Source organism: Megalobrama amblycephala, linkage group LG4 (genome assembly GCF_018812025.1).
Source record: "Megalobrama amblycephala isolate DHTTF-2021 linkage group LG4, ASM1881202v1, whole genome shotgun sequence".
Classification (NCBI taxonomy): Eukaryota; Metazoa; Chordata; class Actinopteri; order Cypriniformes; family Xenocyprididae; genus Megalobrama; species Megalobrama amblycephala.
The window spans coordinates 50,324,208-50,351,774 of record NC_063047.1 but is presented as its reverse complement, the minus strand read 5'-3'; the positions used below and the strand labels follow the sequence as shown (position 1 = coordinate 50,351,774).

General features: G+C 37.2%; 1 protein-coding gene across 1 annotated transcript in view; it reads left to right on the top strand.

The window, feature by feature from the left end:
• The window catches only part of inpp5jb (inositol polyphosphate-5-phosphatase Jb), a 29,565-nt gene extending 2,232 nt beyond the window's left edge, over window positions 1-27,333 (top strand). Inside the window, exons 2-13 of the mRNA XM_048189821.1 lie at window positions 2,275-2,780; window positions 13,400-13,507; window positions 13,842-13,950; window positions 16,014-16,130; window positions 19,994-20,169; window positions 21,552-21,663; window positions 21,926-22,035; window positions 22,424-22,625; window positions 22,790-22,927; window positions 23,037-23,120; window positions 23,238-23,342; window positions 26,814-27,333. Of these exons, the coding sequence (XP_048045778.1) occupies window positions 2,281-2,780; window positions 13,400-13,507; window positions 13,842-13,950; window positions 16,014-16,130; window positions 19,994-20,169; window positions 21,552-21,663; window positions 21,926-22,035; window positions 22,424-22,625; window positions 22,790-22,927; window positions 23,037-23,120; window positions 23,238-23,342; window positions 26,814-27,125 (2,073 nt within the window). The 5' untranslated portion in view covers window positions 2,275-2,280 and the 3' untranslated portion in view covers window positions 27,126-27,333. The remainder of the gene's footprint in view (window positions 1-2,274; window positions 2,781-13,399; window positions 13,508-13,841; window positions 13,951-16,013; window positions 16,131-19,993; window positions 20,170-21,551; window positions 21,664-21,925; window positions 22,036-22,423; window positions 22,626-22,789; window positions 22,928-23,036; window positions 23,121-23,237; window positions 23,343-26,813) is intronic.
• The last annotated feature ends 234 nt before the right edge of the window (window positions 27,334-27,567 follow it).

The following is a 27,567-nucleotide window of genomic DNA, read 5'->3' as shown; positions in this document are numbered from 1 at the left end:
CAGTGGTTGGGTTAAATGTTTGCCCAACATGCTGGGTAGCTTTTTTTTTTTATAACCCAACTACTGTTTAAAAATGAATGTATTGCTTGCTTAAAATGAACCCAAAATAGGTTGGAAATTAAAAATCAGACACATAATTACTAGAATCAAAAATAATAATCAAAAGGTGAACATTTATTAATAAGAAACTTAATAAATGTTTATTGTTCAATTATTATTTATTGAACACATTAATAAACGTTAATTTATTAAACATGTTAGTAAATGTTCATTTCCAACATATTTTGGGTTCATTTTAAGCAAGCAATACAGTCATTTTTTAAAAATAGTTGGGTTAAATAAAATTACCCAGCAGGTTGGTCAAACATTTAACCCAACCACTGGGTTTGTCCATTTTCAACCCAACTTGGGTTGTTTTTAACCTAGCATTTTTATGACTTACATAAAATGCATATAAATATCATCTCCCAATTATCTCCCAATAATTTGTCTTAGTAAGATGATGCTTTGCTTTGTTAGTATTATTATTATACACTCTACAAAATGCTGGGTTAAAAACAACCCAAGTTGGGTTGAAAATGGACAAACCCAGCGATTGGGTTGTTTTAACCCAGTGGTTGGGTTAAATGTTTGACCAACCTGCTGGGTAGTTTTATTTAACTCAACTATTGTTTAAAAATGACTGCATTGCTTGCTTAAAATGAACCTAAAGTATGTTGGAAATCAACATTTATTAATAAGTTTAATGAATAATAATTAAACAATAAACATTTATTAAATTGCTTATTAATAAACGTTCACCTTTTGATTATTATTGTTGATTCTAGTAATTATGTGTCTGATTTTTAATTTCCAACCTATTTTGGGTTCATTTTAAGCGAGCAATACTGTATTTTTTTAAACAATAGTTGAGTTAAATAAAACTACCCAGCATGTTTGGCAAACATTTAACCCAACCGTCCATTTTCAACCCAACTAGGGTGGTTTTTACCCAGCATTTTTTCGTGTAGTTATCATTTTGGGGGGCAAAACAAATAATGCAATGCAATACAATGATGATTGACAGATGAACAAATAAACCTTCCTCAAAAACCTAATGTATCACATTTTAACATTATTTTTCAGCACAAGTTTTGATCATGTTGCTATTTTATTAGAAGAATTAAAGACATATAAACAGTCATAAAGTGGTATTTTTCACTTCTAGTAAGTCACATTCCTTATTAATAACTTGAGTCTATGGATATACTGTAGTAAACAGTAGCATTTCGTCATTTTTGGCATTGCAACAAAGCAAGGAGAGTTTCTGAAATAAATGACTCAACTAAAGCAGTGTTTCCTGTGGGTAGGGAGCGTTCACAGCTGTGTCTGTTGTCTAGTCTAGTTTTTTGTCCAGCCTGTCAGCTGTCATTTTAGAGATCACACTAGAATAGAATCCCTCCAAGCTAGAGATGAAACCCATCACCTTGGAAGAGCTTCTGTATGTTTAACCCTTAAGCTGTCATGCCAACCAATGAAATAATAACTGTGGAATCATATACAGAATATTGCACTGTAATGATTAAAAATGGGTAAATTTTGGGCTAACACAGTAAAAATTCAGCTTTGATCACAGGAATAAATTACATTTGAACATATATTCACATAGAAAACAGTTATTTTAAATTGTATTAATAATTCACAATATTACCGTTTTTACTGATCAAACAAATGCAGCCTTGGTGAGCAGAAGAGACTCTTTCAAAAACATTAAAAAAATCAACCCCAACCTTCTGAATGGTAGTGTTTCTGTTAAAGACACTTTCAAAAAATCTTGAGATGCAAGATTATGTAACCCAGTGTTATTACAACACAGCAGTGCTGCTCATGTGTTTTTGGTGAGTTCCTGTTTGAACTGAAAAATTGATTTTAACCCATTAAAATACAACTAGGCAATGCAAATCACTATGCTAGGTGTCCAGTAACTGTTATTGAACTTTCCTGGCCAACAAAAAGGATCAGTGGCCTAACCGTTGACCTTTAATGGCATAGTAATCTCAGGATGTGTGTAGCTCACGTGAACATTTGTGTTGCCCAGACAGTCCTTTGTGAAAAAGAAGTGCCCAATTATGAAAATATGCCCAAACTGAAAACAAATGCACTCATGAAATATGAGCAGCAGCCTTTATTTTGACATGCCACATTCATTTTTAATGTTTTAACAAAGAGAAATGGAAAATGTAGTTAAAAAGTGAAGAAAGCTGATTTGATTCACCGTTGTGCTTTTCTTTCTAGATAAAGATGGAACCGGAGCAGCAAATTCAAAGCCAGATTAAAACTAATGATCTGGCATCACAACCAAAAGGACCCGCAGAAACGTCCACATCTTCTCCTGCCCCTTCTACCCCACCGGCGGCTCCAGCCAGGCCAAGACGGCCTCAGAGGACCCCACGGGTGGAAGGATCTATTGACGTATCAGAGCCCAAACCTCCAGAATCTCCTAAACCGCAGCAGATGAGCAGCCATGCTGAACCGACTGACCCCGACATCTCCAGTCACCCCTCAGAAGCTCAGTCTCAACTCAGTGTTGCTAATGTTGCTCATGGACCTCCGAGTTTGGCTGGACAGAAGATTTCAGGGCACACTGCAGCGGCTCGGAGCCACATTTCAATGAGGGCGGCCTCTCTTCCTCAGACCCCATCATTCAAACCTCCAGCTTCAGATCCTGGCCTTTACCCTCAGAGGGCCCTTTCTGTCGCTGGCACCGCCGACACTCAGACGCAAGTGGTGGAGGATTTCAGGTATGATTTCAACAGTTTAGCTCACCCTGAAAGTGTTGTTTTTTTAATTTATTAATAAAATGAATTTTATTTAATAATTAAAGTGCAAAATTCAATTTTAAATGGTGTTTGAACGTAAATGTGTGTCGGCAGTGTGTGCACACAACCACTCTATAATGGTAAAAATCCACCCACTCCTCTTTTTTAATCCTCATAAATCATTAGTGGTGTCCCAGAACAAGCCGTTTTAGCTTTTGTGATGTCACAAATGCTTAGGCCCTGCCCACGACTGCTGCCTTATTAGCATAGACCCCACCCTCAGTGACCTGTACACTGTCCTCCATGGTTATCTCCTCACCAGAGCATTCAAGTAAGAACTGAGTAACAAAGAGTGATTTTCTGTTTTTGTTGTTTGATTCATATTAAAGGGATAGTTCACCCAAAAATGAAAATTTGATGTTTATCTGCTTACCCCCAGAGCATCCACGATGTAGGTGACTTTGTTTCTTCAGTAGAACACAAATGATGATTTTTAACTCCAACCGTTGCCGTCTGTCAGTCAAATAATGCGAGTGGATGGGAACTTCTACTATAAGAGTAAATAAAACTTGCATAGACAAATCCACATTAAACCCTGCGGCTCGTGACGACACATTGATGTCCTAAGACACGAAACAGTATTTATATCATTTTTTACCTCTAATACACACTATGTCCAACTGCGTTCAGCACTCGCTTAGTGAGGTCTGATCGCGCTCTGACAACGGCAGTGATGTCTAGCACTCATTGAAGTATAAGCGTGAGACATTAGTGATGGGATTTATGGCTCTTTGAGGGGATCCGGATCTTCGCGATCCGTTCCTTTCAAAGAGCCGTTCAAAAGAACGGCTCTTTTGGCTCTTTTTAAATATTTAGTCAGTTTTAAGAAGCCAGCTTGGGGGCATCTCAGTTTATCCTGGAAATAATCACTGGGAGGAATGATGAGGTGAGATTTGTAGTCAAATAATTAAAACTCGGATATCACACACCAATATCTGAGTTTGAATTATTCTGAAATATTGATTATTACCTCATTTGTCATGTGTGGACTATATTCCATAGGGTTGCACAAATCCCTCTGCTTAGACAGTGACATCACTATTTTGGATTTACCTTTAGTACAAAGTGTGTGTGTGTGTGTGTGTGTGTGTAAAGCTACGTTGACTTATGTTATTCATACAATACCTACTCACAAATAAACATCAAAAACAAAGCCGGCTGCAATGAATTTCTGTGCAAAACAGCTTTTACTACAAACACTTCCACACAAGAACATTTTGATAGAAAACAAAAAATATTTAAAGTAGATAAAATTAGAATAAATAATTTTTTTCCACTGGAGTACTCACGTGAAGGATGCGTGCACAACTAATAACTAATATCATCACGCTATAAAGGGTTGGCCTGCGCTGGGTGCGCCCCTCCCCCTATAACTGTTCTGTCTCGCGGAGGAGCTCATTTGTGTGCATCTGTGTAAAACACGCATAGGAAAAAAGAACGACAGAAAGAACGGCTCCCCTCCAGCCGCGACTCGGCTCCCATCGTTCATGTTTATGAGCCGTTCAAAAGAATCGGTTCGTTCGCGAACGTCACAACTCTATGAGACATTACTTCCGTTGTCAGAACGCGATCAGACCTCACTAAGCGAGTGCTGAACGCAGTTGGACATAGTGTGTATTAGAGGTAAAAAATGATATAAATACTGTTTCGTGTCTTAGGGCATCAATGTGTCGTCATGAGCCGCAGGGTTTAATTTGGATTTGTCTATGCAAGGTTTTTCGACTCTCATTGATCGAGTTCCCATCCACTCGCATTATTTGACTGACAGACGGCGACGGTTGGAGTTAAAAATCATCATTTGTGTTCTACTGAAGAAACAAAGTCACCTACATCTTGGATGCTCTGGGGGTAAGCAGATAAACATCAAATTTTCATTTTTGGGTGAACTATCCCTTTAACAGCATATACAGCAGTAGGTACTGTATATTATGCTGCTGACACTTTAATACACAGATCTAATATACACATGTGATTTCTTTCCCTGCTGTTTACATTCACAGACATATTTTTGGCATAACCTTGTGTGTATTTGACAGTTTAAGCGCAATAAGATGTGAAAGAGAACTTAGTTTAAGACTCAAGCGGCGCGCCGTCTGACAGTCAGCTCTCTGTGTGCATGCTTTGATGTGTGCGCTCAGAAAACCATCTGAAGTAGGGCTGCACGATTTATCGATTTGGCGAAGGCAATGTGCTCTGGAAAGGGGGTGGGGAGCAGCAGCTCATTTGCATTTAAAGATACATGCACAAAAAGCATGTTTTTCCTTCCACTCAAAAATAGGCGTTGACAACATGGTATAATAAATGATCTGTGGGGTATTTTGAGCTGAAACTTCACAGACACATTCTGGGGACACCAGAGACTTATATTACATCTTGTAAAAAGGGGCATAATAGGTCCCCTTTAATTAAATTTATAATCAACTCTCAAATAAAATGTGTAATATAGTGCATATACTATTTATCAAAATGCTCCTCTCTAGTTATTTTTTCTAGAAAATGTAATATTAAGTGACATTTAAATTTATAAGCTGTGTTATTGACGTTTTTCCGTGGTTGAAACAGTGATTGAGAGATTGAGACATAATAATGCATTGCAGTGAGCTGTACTATATCTTTCAACATACCTTCTGATGTTCATTCATGTTTTTGTGCTATAATTTTGTTCTATAACTAGTATTAAAGAGGAAGAGATGATCGTTTATGTGCTGCTTAAACTGAGGTGCTACAGTGATCTGTCACGCCACATTAAAGAGTAATTTATTGTTTGAATATCATTATAACATTACTCAAAGCTGAGACTTTGTTTCATATAAAAAGTAACAAAGCATAAAGAGTATTGTGATTATTGGATGGCATGTGCACTATAAATAATGTTTAGTGAAGTTTTGTTCATGCATCAACTGAAAACTGAAGCACAGACTAAAACAGGGGTGTCCAATCCTGCTCCTGGAGGGCAGAATTTAGCTCCAACCCCAATTAAACACACCTGAAGCAGCTAATCAAGGTTTTTAGGCATACAGGAAACTTCCACACAGGTGTGTTGAGGCAAGTTGGAGCTAAACTCTGCAGGACAGTGGCCCTCCAGGACCGAGTTTGGACACCCCTGGACTAAAAGATCTTTGCTCATCAAAATGAAGATTGATTAAAAAATGAGAAATCAATATTGTAAACTCAGCGCTAGAGTCTAGACAGCTGACATGTTTACCCGTTGTAGTTTATCCACGTTGTGCGTGCACATGAAATCGACACTGACACTCAAAATGTCCCATCAGAGAAATGCCAACTAAACACCACCATTTCAGTCAATGATTTCGGCCCTTCAAAAAAATCATGTTTTGGTTTGGCAGTTGCACTTTTTAGCCAAGGGGGAAAATATTACTTTGAAAATGTGTGCTGCAAGGCTACTCAATAGACACCTTTTCAGTTTTACTTTTTCATCTTAGTTCTGAAAGTATATTTATAATTTATTATTGATTTTTAGTCATTTACTGTATGTATAAAACCAATATATTTTGAGCGTGATGAAAAAGTTTGAAAATATTTATAAGCAGTTTGAGATTCTGTGTTTTCCATTGTAACTGCAGCATCTCTGATTGGTGGATTTTGGGTAGTGTAGTTCTTCACTAGGTGTTTTTTAAAAATGTAGTTCAAAATTACACGTATATACTATGTAGAAACCATTAGCCAATCACTTGATAACCTCAGTGCTCATGGTTGGTCTGCCTTGAAAAGTTTACATGCTAATCAGTATCTTTTGGAGATGATGGATGAAATTTTTACCTCCGGAAGCTGACTGTTGCACTCTTTTCTGCTCCTGATCACACCTGCCTGAAATTTCTGAAAGTGAACTTAAAGGTGCCCTAGAACGTTCTTTCACAAGATGTAATATAAGTCTAAGGTGTCCCCTGAATGTGAAGTTTCAGCTCAAAATACCCCATAGATTTTTTTTAATAATTTTTTTTAACTGCCTATTTTGGGGCATCATTATAAATGCGCCGATTCAGGCTGCGGCCCCTTTAAATCGTCGCGCTCCCCGCCTCCGAGCTCTCGACTTTATTATACATTTCATAAACAAAGTTCACACAGCTAATATAACCCTCAAAATGGATCTTTACAAAGTGTTCGTCATGCATGCTGCATGCATGCATCGGATCATGTAAGTACAGTGTTTATTTAGATGTTTACATTTGATTCTGAATGAGTTTGATAGTGCTCCGTGGCTAAAGCTAACATTACACACTGTTGGAGAGATTTATAAAGAATGAAGTTGTGTTTATGCATTATACAGACTGCAAGTGTTTAATAATGAAAATAGCGACGGCTCTCTTGTCTCCGTGAATACAGTAATAAACGATGGTAACTTTAACCACATTTAACAGTACATTAGCAACATGCTAACGAAACATTTAGAAAGACAATTTATAAATATCACTACAAAATATCATGATATCATGGATCATGTCAGTTATTATTGCTCCATCTGCCATTTTTCGCTATTGTTCTTGCTTGCTTACCTAGTCTGATGATTCAGCTGTGCACAGATCCAGACGTTAATACTGGCTGCCCTTGTGTAATGCTTTGAACATGGGCTGGCATATGCAAATATTGGGGGCGTACATGTTAATGATCCCGACTGTTACGTAACAGTCGGCGTTATGTTGAGATTCGCCTGTTCTTCGGAGGTCTTTTAAACGAACAAATGAGATTTATATAAGAAGGAGGAAACAATGGAGTTTGAGACTCACTGTATGTCATTTCCATGTACTCTTGTTATTTAACTATGCCAAGATAAATTCAATTTTCAATTCTAAAGACTTTGATAAGCCAGTTCACATGTGATTAGATTTAGAACTGAATTCTAGATTGTCTGCTGCAGGTTTGGGCTTGTCTGTTGGCTGAACAGACTGTAGACTACTTCCACATTTTACTTATTACAGCTCTGGCATTTCCAGTAACACATACATACATAGTTACTCTTGAGAATACAGATTATTACTAGTTTTACTTTTTAAAACAATAAATCGTGTTTTTGACATTAACGTGAATTATCTTGAATTTTGAAATTGCTCAAAGGTTTCTGTACATTAAATATATATTTTCCTTTCCAAATATGGATTTTTAATAAATAAAATGTACACTATCGTTCATTTTTAACTGTTTTTGAGTCTCTTATTCCCACCAAGGCTACATTTATTTGATCAAAAACACACTAAAAACAGTAATATAGTGAAATATTATTACAATTCCAAACAACTGTTTTCTATTGTGTTAATATTTTAAAATGTATTTGAATTATTACTCCAGTCTTCAGTGTCACATGATCCTTTAGAAATCATTCTAACATGATGATTTGCTGCTCAAGAAACATTAATGATTATTATCAATGATTATTATTAAAATTAGAAACCATGATAATTTTTTTTCAGGATTCTTTGATAAATGGAAAGTTCAAAATAACTGCATTTATTTAAAATATAATTTTTTTTAATAATGTAAAAATCTTTACTTTTTCCATTTGATGTGTACTTGCAGAATAAAAGTCTTAACTTACTGACCCCAAACTTTTGAACAGTGCATTTCCCCACTGTATTACTTATAAACAGGATTTAATTTGATTTGTGTGTGTGTGTGTGTGTGTGTGTGTGTGTTGGTGCTCTTAAGGCCCGTTCACACCAAGAACAATAACTATAAAGATAATGATAACTATATTAGCGTCAACACCAGTGGATGATATTGTTCTGTTTATTTCAAATTTTAAGTGCACACTTCAGTTTTGTCGTCTGCCGCTTTATATGCTCAAGCTCCTTTAAAGCAGGATGGATTCTGATTGGCTCTCAATGTTTTTTTCGTTGATCAGCTGGAAAATTCCGGTGATATCATTTGTTGTCTGTGCCGTCATCATTATAGATGTGATGTGGGCTCTGCTACTCTTTTATATTTAAAACGATTTTTAGAACTTTTATTGTTATCATTATAGTTATAAGAATTTTGACATAAACATGTCATTTACATAGAGCAAAATAACTGTGAATGAAAAATGATACATTTAATACAAATAAATAAAGGAGTGAGTTGATTCTGATCTTATTACTGTTCATGAATGGGTAGTTTATAGCACTGACACTCTTTACTCGTCTCCTTCAACCTTCTGTGATTGAGCTGCAGGCTGATCTGTGTTGATATAACATTGTGTGTTTACCAGCGCCTGCTTTATCAGATCTGCTTGGGTTGGATTAAAATTTAGTACACAGTAATGTTGTTGGATGTTTAAATCTTCTTACAGACACTCATTTAAATAGATGTTTAGGGAACAAGGCGACTACAGAACACTGAAAAAATACATGAACAGAAACTAGAGAGCCGGATTATATGAAAACGGAAATATGTCAGGAAGCTGCTGTCACTCATTCAGTAATGGTGCACATCATTTTCTCTCAGCTTAGTGAGGTCAAAGATCAGGGCAGGATTGCATTTTAAGCACTCATACACTCCCACACACACTTTCCCACACAAAATTTGAGATAGAATATAAATAGATGTAAAATTTCAATGCTATATTAAACTTATATAAGAATATATTTCTTTCTTGGAAATAAAGATGGAGTCTGGATGCTGGTGGAATTATTGAGAAAAATATATATTGAATATTTATATATTCCTAGCATTGTTTGGATTTAAAATGAGATGATTATTAACAAGTTTAACTCCAATGGAGTGATGTGATGTGACACGACAAAACTAGGTTGCTCCCATTATAATCAACTAAGATGTCTACATTGCAAACATGTGTAATGATCCTGATGATGTTCTTACTCTCTTTTCATTTATTCATTAATATGACACAAACACGTCTTCAAGGATACTTGTTTGATAAATTATAAGCCAAACCTGAAACCTGTCCGTGTCAAACCATCACGGCTTCAGTATCCCACCTAAAGATATGGAAACGCTCTGGGCCGTGATTTAACAATCTAAGCACATGGTCTGAAGCACATGGCGCAGGTTCTAGTTTGCTAGTTTAATGATGGAAAAAACGGTCGGCGCAGCATGTGCATGGTCCAAAAGGGTTGTACCTAGTCTCTTAATGAGTCATGGGTGTGTTTTGTATGTAACGTGCAATAACCCAATCAGTTTGTCATTTGCCATTCCCTTTAAAAGCCAGGTGCGCTTGTACTATGGCGGATTCGCTATTTACATGGTGGAAAATAGACACCCTCAACCTGTTTAAATACATGTGTGTATTGCCACGATTGGCCAAATAATTAGCCAACTTCATTTGTCATTACTGCAAATAGGTAATTCTGATACATGCAATGACTATCCATTACGACATCTAGGCATTTTTATGCACACAATAAAAATCTTTTACATTGTAATCCTTTTATTTTTAATATTTGGCATGTTAGCAGAGTGTACACACGTTGTGCACCCACCTATAGGCACATATTACTAACACGCCCTTTAAATAACAAAAAAATACTGCACCATTGACTTTAGACCAGGTTTTTGTTGGTCAATGATGCAGTCGTTTTCAGTTGCCTCAAAATAGCAACACGCCAACAATGCACCTGAACACACCTCGTTTTCAGACCAGCACGCCCATGAGCGAAAAGATGGGCGCCCATGCATTTGCTATTTAAACAACTTGGCGCTGGACATGAAAATGATAACTGCGTCAGGCTGAAACTAGCAAGAAAACACTTGCGTCACGCCTGACATCGCATTGCGCCAGGTGTATGATAGGGCCCTCACTCTCATTTAGTCTTCCAATGGGAGTGCAGAAAAATGCCTACGTTTACAGGCACCCTTATAATGCGATTATAATGAGATTTAGGCAATATCGTGATTAAACTTTACCTCATGTAAACAATACTTTGATCAAATCGATGTGATTATGCTCATAATCATAGTAAAACATGTTGCACATGCCAATTTTAATCGCAGTAAACAGGCACTATTCCACTAGATCACATCCATTCATAAACAGTGGTAAAGAAGGCATCGCATTTTTGAGGTGCTGAAGAAACTGAGTCTATGTTGACAACATGAATATAATGCAGTATACTGATGGTTGAAAACATTGAAATGGGGACAATTTTAGGCACATGACTGAAAAAAATTACTGATGTCAGATACCAAAGAACTGGCAAATAAGTCTGTGTGCGCTAGAAGAGCTTGACCAGTAACACATCTACTGTATGAGAGTTCATCATCTGTGCTGTGCATTGGGGTATGTGAAGAACGGTATTGTGCTGGATTTCGACTTCCAAATTATTACCCCCGTTTTTGAAGTTGCTACCTTATTGCCTTATCCTAACCCCTCTCCCACACCTTAAAGGTGCCATCGAACGTTTTTTTACAAGATGTAATATAAGTCTAAGGTGTACCCTGAATGTGTCTGTGAAGTTTCAGCTCAAAATACCCCATAGATTTTTTTTAATTAATTTTTTTAACTGCCTATTTTGAGGCATAATTAGAAATGCACCGATTCAGGCTGCGGCCCCTTTAATTGCTTGCGCTCTCCGCCCCCGAGCTCGAACTGCCTTAAACAGCATAAACAAAGTTCACACAGCTAATATAACCCTCAAAATGGATCTTTACAAAGTGTTCGTCATGCAGCATGTCTAATCGCGCAAATATGGTATTTATTTGGATGTTTACGTTTGATTCTGAATGAGTTTGATAGTGCTCTGTGGCTAACGGCTAACATTACACACTGTTGGAGAGATTTATAAAGAATGAAGTTGTGTTTATGAATTATACAGACTGCAAGTGTTTAAAAATTAAAATAGCGACGGCTCTTGTCTCCGTGAATACAGTAATAAATGATGGTAACTTAAACCACATTTAACAGTACATTAGCAACATTAGCTAACGAAACATTTAGAAAGACAATTTACAAATATCACTAAAAATATCATGTTATCATGGATCATGTCAGTTATTATCGCTCCATCTGCCATTTTTCGCTATTGTCCTTGCTTGCTTACCTAGTCTGATGATTCAGTTGTGCACATCCAGACATTAATACTGGCTTCCCTTGTCTAATGCCTTGAACATGGGCTGGCATATGCAAATATTGGGGGCGTACACCCCAACTGTTACGTAACAGTCGGTGTTATGTTGAGATTCGCCTGTTCCTTGGAGGTCTTTTAAACAAATGAGATTTATATAAGAAGGAGGAAACAATGGAGTTTGAGACTCACTGTATGTCATTTCCATGTTCTGAACTCTTGTTATTCAACTATGCCAAGGTAAATTCAATTTTCAATTCGATGGCACCTTTAATCCTAAATCTACCAATACTAGGGGGTAATAATTTGGCGGGGGTCAGAATTCGGCACAACAACGGTAGTAATAAAAGTAACCACAATTCTTAGAGAACAATCAGAATAATGAAAATTGCATGTAAACGGGAGTGAAGAGGTTGGCTTGTGTCATCTTACTGCGATTAAGTCCTTTCTCTGATTATTGGAAATATTAGATTATTGGTGCACATGTAAACACAGTCAGTGAAGCTCATAGTTGCATACTGATACTTTTGGATTCTCTGCCTATAACCAGCGGCAGTACAAAGTTGAGGTGACTGTCAGGCTGCGTTTCCATTACCCTTCAAATTGTGCAAATTAAAATTGCGAATTGAAAATACGCCCAATGGGAACATGTCAATTTCGCAAAAACTCCCGTATATCGCCAAAAAAGTTTTTACACTTCAGGTGGTTTTTCAGGCAATTCAAAAAAGGAATATTTTGCAAAACTGCAGTTTTTCACATTTACAGGTCACCTGACGTACGTAAAAGTTGATTTTTTTTTTTTTTTAATTGGAGAAATAAATAGACTACAGATAAACTTAATAGAAATCAAATCAGAAGTTCCAAGAATTGTCCTTATGCAAACAAAAATTAACCAAGTTATAATTCCTTCTGCAGTTATTAACTATATATACATATTTGTACATGCATATATACACACGTGTTCATAAATAATCATTCCTATACATGCCATCTAAGTATACACTGTACATACAAACATATGCACATATTCCAACATACAGAAAACTCCTAAAACAAAACAACTTTCCACCCTAAATATCTTATAAAGGCAAACTGTCGTCTGTTATTCCTTAGACAGAGCCGTATACGCTCCAAATGTAGTGTATTTGTGAAATGCCACAATTTATCAAGACCTCGAAGCAGATGTAGGGAGAAACACCCAGAAATACCACATATGTGGTCGTTTCTAAGTATAAGGGGCTTTTCTTGCCATTAAAGCTTGGATAACACGCCTACATCTGCTTTGATTAAAAATAATGGGCAGTGCAGTGGCTGCGATATACTTAAACCTACTAACATCCGTTGCCATGATCTTTGGGAAGACTTATCACGAGAGGAAAAAATTACATTTTAGTCTCATCAGTTAATGGAAACGCTGTCATTGTTTTTTATTGACATTTAGAAAAAGTTTTGCGCTAATGTGTAGTGGAAACACAGATGAATGGAGTTCTCCAGCTGCTCTTCTCTAATGTCTCTTTCTGCCAACAGGGTGCATATTATCACTTGGAACGTGGGCTCAGCCATGCCTCCTGAAGACATCACTGCTTTACTGGGCCTGAATGTTGGCGATGGGAACACAGACATGTATATTATAGGGTGAGAGCCTCTGCTCTTCTATATGATAGCTGCTCAATAATCACAGTAAATCTGTTCCTTCCTTCAGAAAATATCATATTAGTCCCTCCCTTTAATTACATCAGTAGGATGTCGACCCGTACACTGGAGCACAGCTGAAGACATGAACAGAATTAAACAAGTGTTCATCAGAATTGATCAAACAATGAGGTTATAATGCTATAATATGATACTACAGATGCCTTAAGGTCTCTTCTTCTATCTCTCCCTTTCTGATATTTTTCAGTCTTTAATTTAAGCTTTATTGACTGTCTTTTACTTCTCTCCTGTGTTTGTTTCTTGCTTCTTCTCTCAGCTTACAGGAAGTGAACTCAATGATCAACAAACGACTGAAAGATGTTCTTTTCACTGACCAGTGGAGCGAGGTCTGCATGGACGCTCTCAGCCCCTTCGGATATGTACTGGTCAGTAATGTTCCCCTTAACCACACACACACACACACACATCCATAAAGTTGTCATTGGACCCTCAGGGGTCACATTATGTAATCCTGACTGAGTGGCTGAGGATGAAAATCTCTTTGCTGGTCTTTGTCTCTGTCTTGTGGCTCGTGTTTCTATTTTCAATCAGTTAGACTCCTTCCTCATTTTATGTGCCATTATTTTCTTTCTGGAAAATTTTTTCTTTATTGCTGAATACAGTTATATAGTGTTTCTACACTATTTGAAATATACAGTATATATTGCAGGGTAAGCAGTATGCTAGTATTATTAGTATGATATTCTGAGTATTGCCCACGTCTCTCTGGAGGGATGTTCACATATCACTTCTGCTTAATTAATCACACTGGAAATGGAGGATCCAGTGAAACTCATTGCATTGTAGGCATTTTAGTATCACTGATATACTATTATAGTTTTAATAGTAATATAGTTAATATATTGAATTAGATTTTATTTATATATTTTCTGTTTTCACTTTAATTTTAGTTAAAGTTTTAGTAATGTTGTTGTGTGTTTTTGTAATTTTTATTAGTTTTAGCTTTTAAATATGTCTATATAGTTTTTATGAATTTGTATTTATTAGTTTGAGTTTATTTAGTTCTTTTAGTACTTCAAGTTAAACTAAACAAACTAAACAAAAATGTTCTTTCCTTGGCAATTATCTGAAAAAAAATGAATGTAAGTTTTTTTTTTTAAATATTTATTTTATTTAAGTTAACATTTTTTAACTTTTAATTTTTTTAATTTAACTTTTTTTTTTTTTTATGGTTATAGTTAACAATAATAACCCTGATTTTTGTATGGGACATTTATTAATATATAAGCATCTTTTTAATATATTTTTTCAGTCTCAATTTCTATTTTAGTTTTAGTAATTTTGTTATGTGCTTTTGATATGATTTTTATTATTTTTATTTTTATTTTATTTTTATTATTATTTTTTAATATACCTTTTTAGCTTTAATCAATTTTTTCATCTTATTAGTCATTTTAAAACTTATTCTTATTTTTAAAACTTATTCTTATTTTAAAATTAACTTATTTTTAATTTTTGTTTAAGTATGTTTCAGTTAATTAAGTTTTTCATCTTTTCATTTATTTATTATTTCAGCTTTTTATTATTTATACACTCTAAAAATACTGGGTTGTTTCAACCCATGTTTGGGTTAAATAAGTTTAAAAATTTTATTCAAAAAACTTAAACTAATGGTTGGGTTTGTCCATATTTGACCCAAACATGGGCTGAAACAACCCTGCATTTTTTTAAGAGTGAATTAATGAAAACAATCCTTACTAGTTTTAGTTACCAATAACAACACTGAAAACAGTAGTATGGTTGTATACAGGACCTAAAACTAACTTTTTCCACACCTGCCGGTGACTTAAGAAAATTTAGCGGCCATACATTTTTTTTTACCGGCCATGAAACCGTTTTTGCAAAAACAGGCAGTAATGACACCAGAATATTAGATACCAGTGAAAATTCACAATTCTCTATTCCAATTTCGATACCACAGCTAAAGCTACTAACCTAACTAATATAAATTTAAAACATTATTAAAGACAAGTAAACAGTCATCAATAAAATAAAAACAAAAAAGCAGGAATATTAGGCTGTTGTCACTTTAAGAGCGAATGCACGGATCTAATATACTGATACTCTACACTTACGTTTACTTTCTCAACTGTTTACAGATATAACCGACTATGTTTACTAGGATACTTGCTATTTTTTGACATAATTTTGTGTGAATTTGTCTGCTCAAGTGCAAAAAGATGTAAAAGAGAGCTCAGTTTAGTAATCGTGCGCTGTCTGACAAAAGATGCGGCTTTGTGGCGAGTGTTAATTTTAGGCCCTGGTTGAATACCATACGCACCCTGTCAAATTTTCTCAATTGATTATTTAGTACTCATTTAGGTTGTGTGTTTTTATATACCCGGCTCTGTTTCAAGCCAGTTTAATAAACCTGATGCTGGAAATCTGTCAGTTTTCAGTCCGTTTATCTCCTGTCCGCTCTCTGTAGGTCACGTCTCAGAGGATGCAGGGAATGCTGCTGCTGGTCTTTGCTAAGTACTATCACCTGCCTTTCCTGAGAGGCATTCAGACACAGACCACTCGCACCGGACTCGGCGGAATCTGGGTATGTTATCTGCCCTTTTCATGAATGGGTGCAATCTCATACTCTCCCTTTCTAAAGTTATTCAGGGGAATGCCACGTTTCTGCATCAGAATATCTCTCAGCTGATATGTGGAACGGGCGTTGAATCCTCGTGTGCAGATATGAAAGGTTACAGGAACCTGTTAACAGGGTTGTCAAATATCTCATGCAGTGTGTTGCTGAAATATTAATAATGTGCTGAACACCTAATGAATATAAAATGATGCCATCTGATCGTAATGATAAACTAACCTCTCACAGCAAGAATAACTGTGTCCAACTTTAGAACAAAGTGCATGAAGCCGGTTTTTCACCCTGGGTATTAATAAGTTATAAAGTAAACTCCAGGTCACATTCATCTGAATTCATTGAGCATACATTTCTATAAGCAGATTTATCTTGTAGTCTTTAAAATTGGAAAGGAATATTTTCTCTGATAATCACTGATAAAGAATTTAATGAGAGAGCTTAAAGTAATAGTGGAATTTTAATGATTCAATTAAATTAAACATTTTCTGTAAATAAAATCATGCAAGTCACACATAAAAATGTTTAACTGTAAGTGTGGCTTAAGTGTTCGGGCTTCTGTATTACTAAATACTGTAAATACATTTTGTGGCTTATTTCATAGCTGCAATTAGGCAACTGATATATTTCAGCAACTTGATAATATGATATATTTTACAGATGATATACTGTAAAATTTCAACATTCTTTCAGTTTCTCTCATAATTCAGCACAGCAGCACTCATCTGCCTCGAGGTCTCAGTTCTAATGACTGATTGCCATGGTTACCACACACCTGTTCCATATTCTGATTAATTAGTTACCATTTCTGTTCTGCTTGCCTGTGTCAAGTTTTGAGTGGAAAGCCCATCCAATTTAAATGCACGTACATTACAAGATTCTGCACATCCACCAATCCTTGTGTACATTTATTGTATAGTTTGGCTAATTTGATATTGCCTTCAGTTACCAAAAAGGTGTAGAACTTGCAATATTTAAAGGGGACGTATCATGTCCTATAATCAGGTCCCCGGTGCATCTACCAACCCAGAAAACATGAAAAAGGACAACATATTAACTTTGTTTTGTTAAGCCTTTCTCTACACGCATATGAAAAAACGAGCCGCTCAGATTTCGCTTATTATACATCTTATTATAATATTACCGCCCCTTAATCTGCACGTTTCCATCCACGGCGACGCCATTTTGTTTTCACAAGCGAAAAGGTGTATCAGTTCTAATTCCATTCACAGCATTTGATAGCAATCATAAACGTTAGCCTGGTGTTTATGACTCTGTTTGGCAAACAGGCACGCTATATATATAGTGGGCGTCCATACGGGTTTTGCACAAAAGATTAACATGACGACACATGCTAGTGGATGAGTTGAATCAACTCCACAGCAACTACATAAATTTATCCACTAACCATTCAGAAACGTCTAAAAGTTGTAACTTCTTCCTGAGTCTCTCCATCAGTGTCGACTCCGGTTTGATCAATGTAAGGCTGAACACCGTTACTGACAATCCTCATTTTGGCTGCGTGAGATTCTCCAGCTTTGTTGTTGTTGAGCTGTTAAAGCTCCGCCCTCTTCTGGAAAGGGGGCGGGAGCAGCAGCTCATTTGCATTTAAAGGGACACACACAAAAACACCATGTTTTTGCTCACACCCAAATAGGGGCAAATTTGACAAGCTATAATAAATGATCTGTGGGATATTTTGAGCTGAAACGTCACAGACGCATTCTGGAGACACCAGAGACTTATATTACATCTAGTGAAAAGGGGTATTATTGGTGCCCTTTAAGGGTGCTTTCACACCTGCCTCATTTAGTTCGGTTGAATCGTACCAGAGTTCGTTTGCCCCTTTGGTGCGGTTCGTTTGGGCAGGTGGGAAAGCAGCAATCGCACTCGGGTGCGCACCAAAAGCGGACCAAACAAGCGTACCGAGACCTGCTTGAAGAGGTGGTCTCGGTACGCTTTCAAACGAACTCTGGAGCGGTTCGCTTGAGATGTGAAAGCAGTCGACCCAGTTAACGGACCAACGAACCAAATGATATCATTTTCATAACGGAAAATATGATATAAAAATCAGTAATGTCTGATTCTGTGAGTGAGCACATTATTTACAATATCTGAAAGCCAACGAGCGCCTCTGGTGTGTAATTACACTTCTCCGTGCGAGAATGCTGTCCCGACGAAGTCTCAATTCCCGCTCTGCTTCATTATAAAATTCAAATGGTCTCTCTCGACAGACACACGGACAACAGGTCGCCTACTAGACAGCGCTGGGAAATCCAGAGATGGAGAGAGAGAGAAAGAGCGCGGTTTTGAATTTGCCGCAGCAAATATGAATTAACTGCGGGAGAGACGGCTACATTTATAAAGTGTTTGTGTGTGTCTCGACAGTTACAAATAAAGCCACAATAAGCTCATGGAGCTAGCTTGTCAATCATTATTTTGATGGATGACTCAGCGAAAACTCTGACCAATAAGAGGACAGTTGTAATCTCATGTGACTTGCCTGAATGCATTTTGGTACGCTTTGAAATGTTGCCATGTGAAAGCGAACCGAACCAAGAAGAAAATGCAACATTGTAACAAATTTAGTCCCTGTTTCGGAACAAAACAAGCGATCCATAGGTGTGAAAACACCCTAACACAATATAAAGGTGCGTTCACACTTGTAGTTCGGTTCGTTTGGTTCATTTGGTCCGGACCAAAGAAGAAGAAAAAAAAAACATTTAGTCCTGGTCCGATTAGCGTTCAGATTGGCAATTTTATCACCGAACCAAAAGATACCGAACCTTAGGGCATAGGGATACATTCACAACGTGATTGGTCGGATTTTATGGCGTATTGCCTATTTTGAGACGGAACTTACCGAACATCCAAAACAATGCTGTGTGCTGAGGTAAATGCGCTCGTTGTGTGTGCGTAGCCTGCATGTGATGGTATTTTGGCCAGCTGGGAACTTGTGAAGAGCTTATAAAATGTGTAAAGGAGTCAAAACAGCGGCAGGAATCCATCCGTTACACACAGAAACGAGACGCACGTCTGATGCGCAAACTCGCGACTATGACAAGAAAAACCGACATGCATGAGGATTCTTTCCATTTTAGGGTCTCAACTTCCTGTTTTTGGTTCGTTTACATGTATTTGGTCCGTGTTGCGTTCATATATCATTCGAACCGCACCAGAGTTCCTTTGGAAGCGGACCGAGACCCATCTTTTGGCGCGCACCAGGGTTCGGATGGCAGCGTTCACATATGTTCAAATGAACCGCACTAACCGAGCAATCGCTCCAGGGTTCGTTTTAATCGAACCAAACATGACAAGTGTGAACACCCTAATTTTATTGCGCATAATTTTGCATATATTTGTCCATGAATCAGTGTAAAAAATACGAAAATGTGCACAAATTTGTGTCTAATTATAAGTGCGGTGACCAGTGTTATTTTAGTATCATTGATATATACTATTATGGTTTTGTTAATATTTTGAATTCGATTTTATTTTTATATTCTCTGTTTTCTTTTTTTATTTTAGTTAATGTTTTAGCATGTTTTGTGCATTTTTATTAGTTTTTGAAATATGTTTATAAAGGTTTTATAAAGTTTTAGTTTTTAGTTTTAGTGATAACCCTGGTGGTGACATGAAAACGTTAATTAAAATTCTTCAGTGGTTTTTGCAGCATCTTAGGTTCAGCAAAAAAACAAAACAAAAAAACTCTTATGAAGAAACTGTATAGAGCTGTTACGAATTTCTAAGGTGATCAGAAATTTATGAGGGGAAAAAAAAAATCTAAAAACAAAACAAATTGATCTCTCACTCTGCAGGGGAATAAAGGGGGCGTCAGCGCTCGCATGACTGTGTTTGGCCATTCGATCTGTTTCTTGAACTGTCATCTGCCCGCACACATGGAGAACACAGACCAGCGCATGGAGGACTTTGAAAGCATCCTGCAGCAGCAACAGTTTGAAGGACAAGCTGCCATGGGCGTCCTGGATCACGAGTAAGACTCAAACACACACACACACACACACACACACACACACACACACACACACACACACACACACACACACACACTAATTAACAAAGTATAAACACACATTAATGTTATTATTGTGAGTGCAACCATCAGGGTCATACAATGAACATGTAAATGAACTCTTTGCACATTTAGTAATTCATAATTATGCATCTGACCAACAGATGGTGCTATTGTACTTTAGTTTCCCCAAGGGAAGTGTTTTTCAGTCTTCAAGTATCAGATTTTATATTGGACATAAAGTTTTGACCCAACACAGTACCAATTTGTTTTTGTTTTTTTACCTTACAAAAAAAAACATTTTCATTTTTTCTTTTACTAATTCTTTTCATGATTTTCATGTCATGCAGCTTGTCCTTGATAGCATAACCATAATTTGCATGGTTTCTACCAAGTGACAGATACATCTGCTAGTAAATAAATACCATAGAGTTTAATTCGAATCACAGCCAAGTCAATGACAAAAGATTGGGATCTCATGACAATTTTTAACTATTGGTTGCCAGTTTGTATGAATTCCTACCACCTCGTTTGTATGTTATTGTACGAACAACTGAGGGTTAGAATTACCCAAATTGTTCTTTTTATACAAATCAAATTGCATGAATTTATATGAAATTGACAATTTTGTCATTTTTGGTTACACTTTATTTTAGGGCTGTCAAACGATTAATCGCGATTAATCGCATACAAAATAAAAGTTTGAGTTTGTATAATATATGTGTGAGTAATGTGTGTAATTAATATGTATATATAAATACACACAAATTAATGTATATATTTAAGAGAAATATGTTATTTATGTACAAAAAATGTATTTATATATAATATAAATTATATAAAAATATAAATAAATACATATACTTGTAAATATTTCTCAAATATATACATGGATGTGTTTGTATTTATATATACATAATAATTACACACAGTACTCACACATATATTAGGCAAACTCAAACTTTTATTTTGTATGCGATTAATCGTGATTAATCGTTTGACAGCACTACTTTATTTTGATAGTCCACTTTAGACATTCTATTAACAATAAGTAACTTTGCTACTAAATGTCTCAACTAACCCTTATTAGAGTATAAGTAGATTGTTAAGGTTTGAGTTAGTAGAATAAGTTGACTTGTAGTTGCAATATAGTAAGTAGAATGTCTGTTGGGGAGCATAAAAATAAAGTGTTAGCGCGTTTTCTCATGAGATCGAGTTAGGATTATATAACCCTATATGAAGCCATTGATGGTGGAAATGAATTTATTCTTGATTTGTGACGACAGCGAAATTTGATATTGAAAACTGTATCACGCGACTCAATGTCTGACAAATGTTTGCAGTGTGGTTTTCTGGTTTGGAGACCTGAACTTCCGAATTGAGGACCTTGAGATGCAAGTTGTGAAAGGAGCTATTGACAATAACAAACTGTCCATACTGTGGGAAAAAGACCAGGTGAGAAATGCATGAAGAACCTCTGACCTTCTGTGCTCCCTCTAAAAGTCAAAGATCACGTTTTTATACATGACATGATGTAAATGTTATGAAAATATTAAATGCCATTGAAGAAGGAGCAACTGTTTTGTACAAGGCATTGAAAAAATAAATATTTTTGTTGAATCTCTTTATTTCTCCATTCTTCCATGTGCTAGTATTATTTATTCTGACAGGATATGTATCTTTGTCTTTGGTGCTTCTCAATCTCTCCGTCTCGCAGCTGAACATGGCTAAAGGCATTGAGACTGTGCTTGAAGGCTTCCACGAGGGGCCAATTAAATTCCCTCCTACATACAAGTTTGATGTGGGCACAGACACATATGATACCAGGTAAAATGGAATTTAATACATTTAGGTCCATAAATACTTCTAATGGAATCTTCATGCTTCTAAACAGATTCCGAGGGACTAAAAAGACTTAAGGATTTAAAGGGGTCATTTTACAGACATTTTAACACACCTTAGAATTAAACAGGCTGTTTTTTGCACTTCTGCTATAATTGGCTAATTTCTTTGCATGCAATATGAATAATAATATTCAGGCACAAGATGCAAGTCTTGTTGGACTGGGAAGTTAGTTTCGAGGTCTAAAACTTTGAGTCTGATATTATATCAAACTGTTTTCCTCCAAAATTATTTCCTGTGAATCTGTAGCATTCAGTTCCTGCAATGATATTATTATTGCATTGTTATTTAAGTGAATCTTCATCTTTCGTAGTGGTAAAAAGCGCAAACCAGCGTGGACTGATCGTATTCTTTGGCGGTTGAGGCCGATGGCTCAGGTCAGCAACAGCGTGTCGAGGCGCAGCTCCATGTCGGGACTAACCACTGGAATCCGTGTGTCCCAGCATTTTTACCGCAGTCACATGGAATACACCGTCAGTGACCACAAGCCTGTCTCCTCGATTTTCACTCTGCAGGTCAGCACACTAACACTTCTTGATGTTACAATTCTTCAGCTCAAATGGTATTTTTTCATGTTGGTTCAGGTGGTCGTTTCACACTGTCATGAATGTCTACGCTTATTGAGAGCAACTTTCGTAGCTAGATTGTGCATTGTGTTTAACATGTGATGTCCTTGCAGTTCCCATATAAGGTGGATATGCCTTTAGTTACACTCCTTGTAGAGGATGAATGGAGAGAGATATCAGACGCAGTGGCCAAATTCAAGGTTGTGCCCAACTTTCCTCGAAGCTCTTGGGACTGGATTGGGCTTTACAAGGTTATTTCATTCATTTCTTCAGTTCTGAGGCTCTAAAGATGTAGGAGTAAGATCATTAAAAGAATTGATACAAATATCTTTATTGTCACTTATAAAATTGATTTCACAGGTTGGGTTTAAGCACCATAAAGACTATGTGGGTTACACTTGGGCCAAGCAGGAAGAGTCTGATTTCCTGAGACAGGAGCATGAAGTAAGGACAAATCACACATCCATTTAGTTGCATGAGAAAGACTTTCACATGTGTTCATGAAGCTACACATTGAAGCTTGTGGATTTTAAATAGGAGGTTTTGATTTGCAATCTCCAGGTGATTTTTACCGAGGAAGAATTGCCAAAGGAATCTGGAGACTTCTTACTGGCTTACTATAGCAACAATATGAGCTCCATTGTGGGCGTCACTGAGCCATTCCAGGTAGATCATCTCTTTTGCTTTTAATTTCAGCATGTATTTGCTATACACCATAAAACTGTTATCAGATACTTGAGTCAGTAGCTGCTTTTACATCAGACTAAGTAGCACAGTCGTAATAAAAAAGTCACATGTAACCACGCCAATCAGAATGAATTGGCAAAATCCGATTAAAATTTCATTTGGATTGTAAAGGGTTGTTTTAAACCTTTTCTAATACAATCAAGAGCACATGTAAACACTTGATCAGATTGAAAACCGAAACTGGAAAGTAGGCCTACTGCACATGTGCAATGGCGTAAAAATGGCGTAATGATGTATGACATGCGAAACAAGCTGTTGTTGTTGATTAAAGTGTTATAAATGACTGTCGTGTCTAAAATTCTCCTTCCTCTCATCGTCCCCCAGTCCTTGTTTCATACTTTCTTCCACAGACACCTTGTTTTGTGTGCAGGAAGGGGCGCTTTTACTGCTTGAATATAAGCAGCACGGCACATGCAAGCTTCATGTGCTCATTGTCTCATACATTAGGACCTGAAATAGATAAATATTAAGTCTGCTCTTTAAAACAAAGAAAAAAAGCAATGTAGGAGAATGGTTAGTATGTGCAAGCAGCAGGAAACTATATTCATGCAGTGTGCACATGCCAAAAAATCAATTCCAATTTGAAGCTTGTGACATATAAGTGCGCACATCAACCCGATCACTTTATTTAGCGTTCATGTAAACACTACTTTCGGATTTCATTCCGATTGAAACAAAAGGTGTCCATGTAAATGCTCGGTTTAAAGAGGACCTTTTATGCAATGTGTTTGAACACCGATGTGACTGCAGTGTGTGAGAACAACCAGCCTATAATGGTAAAAATCCACTCACTCATTTTTTTCATAATTCCCATAAATCAAAAGCAGTCTCTTCAACCACGCTGATTCAGATTCCCCCCTACAATGACGTCATTGTAGGGAGAAGCCCCGGCCACAGCCGGTGACGATCTGCCTCATTAGCCTCTGCCTCGCTGTAGCAGCTGGAGTTGTACAATGTCTGTGCCAAAAAGGCATTACAAATGTTGTGTTTTGGGGTGTACCAATGCACATAAGAGTCTCCATAGACTCCCGCCATCTGAGTCACTGAGGACATCTTGGTTAAATTTCATTTTCGTCATGTTGTGAGTCCTTCCAAATTGCATTTGTTGGCACTCTGTATGGCTAATGTTGCTAAAGCTTCCATTGTCTCTGCCTGTTTTCACTGATGCTGCCCTCAGATGCTATCAGAATTATCGTAAATATGAGTTTCCTATTTAATAAGTGCACAAACGCCCTTTGAATTCACCCACTTGAATGCAATGAACTTCAGAAGGGAATTATGACATTTCTGATAGCACGTGAAGGCACCAGGAGACCAGAGCTATGTTGTTATTTTTATCCCACCATGCTCACCGTCTGCACAGTACAATCAGATGACAGATGACTGAACATATAAGGCTGAACACCACTACTGACAGTTTCTGTTACAAACCCGATTCCAAAAAAGTTGGACAGTACACTGTACAGATTGTGAATAAAAAAGGAATGCAATAATTTACAAATCTCATAAACTTATATTTTATTCACAATAGAATATAGATAACATATCAAATGTTTGGATTTCATGAGAATTACACATTCCAAAAAAGTTGGGACAGGTAGCAATAAGAGGCCGGAAAAGTTAAATGTACATATAAGGAACAGCTGGAGGACCAATTTGCAACTTATTAGGTCAATTGGCAACATGATTGGGTATAAAAAAGAGCCTCTCAGAGTGGCAGTGTCTCTCAGAAGTCAAGATGGGCAGAGAATCACCAATTCCCCCAATGCTGCGGCCAAAAATAGTGGAGCAATATCAGAAAGGAGTTTCTCAGAGAAAAATTGCAAAGAGTTTGAAGTTATCATCATCTACAGTGCATAATATCATCCAATGATTCAGAGAATCTGGAACAATCTCTGTGCGTAAGGGTCAAGGCCGGAAAACCATACTGGATGCCCGTGATCTTCGGGCCCTTAGACGGCACTGCATCACATACAGGAATGCTACTGTAATGGAAATCACAACATGGGCTCAGGAATACTTCCAGAAAACATTGTCGGTGAACACAATCCACCGTGCCATTCGCCGTTGCCGGCTAAAACTCTATAGGTCAAAAAAGAAGCCATATCTAAACATGATCCAGAAGTGCAGGCATTTTCTCTGGGCCAAGGCTCATTTAAAATGGACTGTGGCAAAGTGTAAAACTGTTCTGTGGTCAGACGAATCAAAATTTGAAGTTCTTTTTGGAAAACTGGGACACCATGTCATCCAGACTAAAGAGGACAACGACAACCCAATTGTTATCAGCGCTCAGTTCAGAAGCCTGCATCTCTGATGGTATGGGGTTGCATGAGTGCGTGTGGCATGGGCAGCTTACACATCTGGAAAGGCACCATCAATGCTGAAAGGTATATCCAAGCTCTAGAACAACATATGCTCCCATCCAGACTCCGTCTCTTTCAGGGAAGACCTTGCATTTTCCAACATGACAATGCCAGACCACATACTGCATCAATTACAACATCATGGCTGCGTAGAAGAAGGATCCGGGTACTGAAATGGCCAGCCTGCAGTCCAGATCTTTCACCCATAGAAAACATTTGGCGCATCATAAAGAGGAAGATGCGACAAAGAAGACCTAAGACAGTTGAGCAACTAGAAGCCTGTATTAGACAAGAATGGGACAACATTCCTATTCCTAAACTTGAGCAACTTGTCTCCTCAGTCCCCAGACGTTTGCAGACTGTTATAAAAAGAAGAGGGGATGCCACACAGTGGTAAACATGGCCTTGTCCAACTTTTTTCAGATGTGTTGATGCCATGAAATTTAAAATCAACTTATTTTTTCCTTAAAATGATACATTTTCTCATTTTAAACCTTTGATATGTCATCTATGTTGTATTCTGAATAAAATAGTAAAACTTACACATAATTGCGTTCTGTTTTTATTCACAATTTGTACAGTGTCCCAACTTTTTTGGAATCGGGTTTGTATTTTCAGTGCGTGAGATTGTCCTGTTTTGTTGTTGCCGATATGCTAGAGAATGAGCTCTTGAAGCTCCGCCCTCTTCTTGAGAAGGGGCTGGGAGCACCAACTCATTTGCCTTTAATGGGACACACAGAAAAACAACGCGTTTTTGCTCACCCCCAAAAAGTGGCAATTTTAACATGCTAAAAAAATGATCTGTAGGGTATTTTGAGCTGAAACCCACAGATACACACTATGGGGACATCATAGACTTAGTTTTTTACATCTTGTAAAAAGGGGCATGATAGGCCCCCTTTAAGTTTCTGTCTCCAATATGAATAAATACTATAATACCATATAATAATACTAAAATATATATATATTTTTTTAATTAAAAAGTTAATTATGCTTTCCGGTTAATACTTTTCTCCTCCGTTAATAGATTCAACTGCCAGCCTCCACCGCCGCTGGTCTAAGTCCGTCTGACAGCTCCGACTTCACGTCTGATGATGAGGTAAAAAAGGGCTGTGACTCCAGCCCTGAGACTGAAGAGCAGCAGAGCAGCAGCTGGAGCTCCAGACACACCGAAGGGCAGATGGCAAACCCGTACCAACCGCACTCCAAAGACACCACCGTGGCACATTCCAGCTCTAGCAGGCAGGGCGTTGGTACTGTCAAGTCCTCTGATGACCCTGTTACTACAGATGACAGCTCTAACTCAGGAAAAGATGCAACCAAGCCAGAGGAACCTTAGATAAGCACACCGCCTTCTCTGGAGGATTATATCAGCTCAAGGCTGGGGTTGCAGGTTTCTGTTGGGTCTGTGATGTCGTTGTAGATTTACTGTCCTATGATGTTGTTCGGAGATGTTGTATAATATGTTGCAGGGCAGCAGTAAGCGTTTAGTATGTGGCTCCCTCCAGCAAATACAAGAGGGCAGACTACTGTTCTGTGTAGTCATACTATTTCATATTCTTCTTTCCGTCTCTCCGACTGCACAAGACAAAACCTTAAACACTAATAAATAATCCTACACTCTTAAAAATAAAGGTTTCAAAATGGCAGTAATGCCATAGAAGAACCATTTTGGTGAAACAGTTCTTAAAAGAACCGTTTGTTAATTTATTGTTTAAATCTAAAGAACCTTATTCCAAATTAAAGAACCTTTATATAATTGAAAGATTCCATGGAACCAT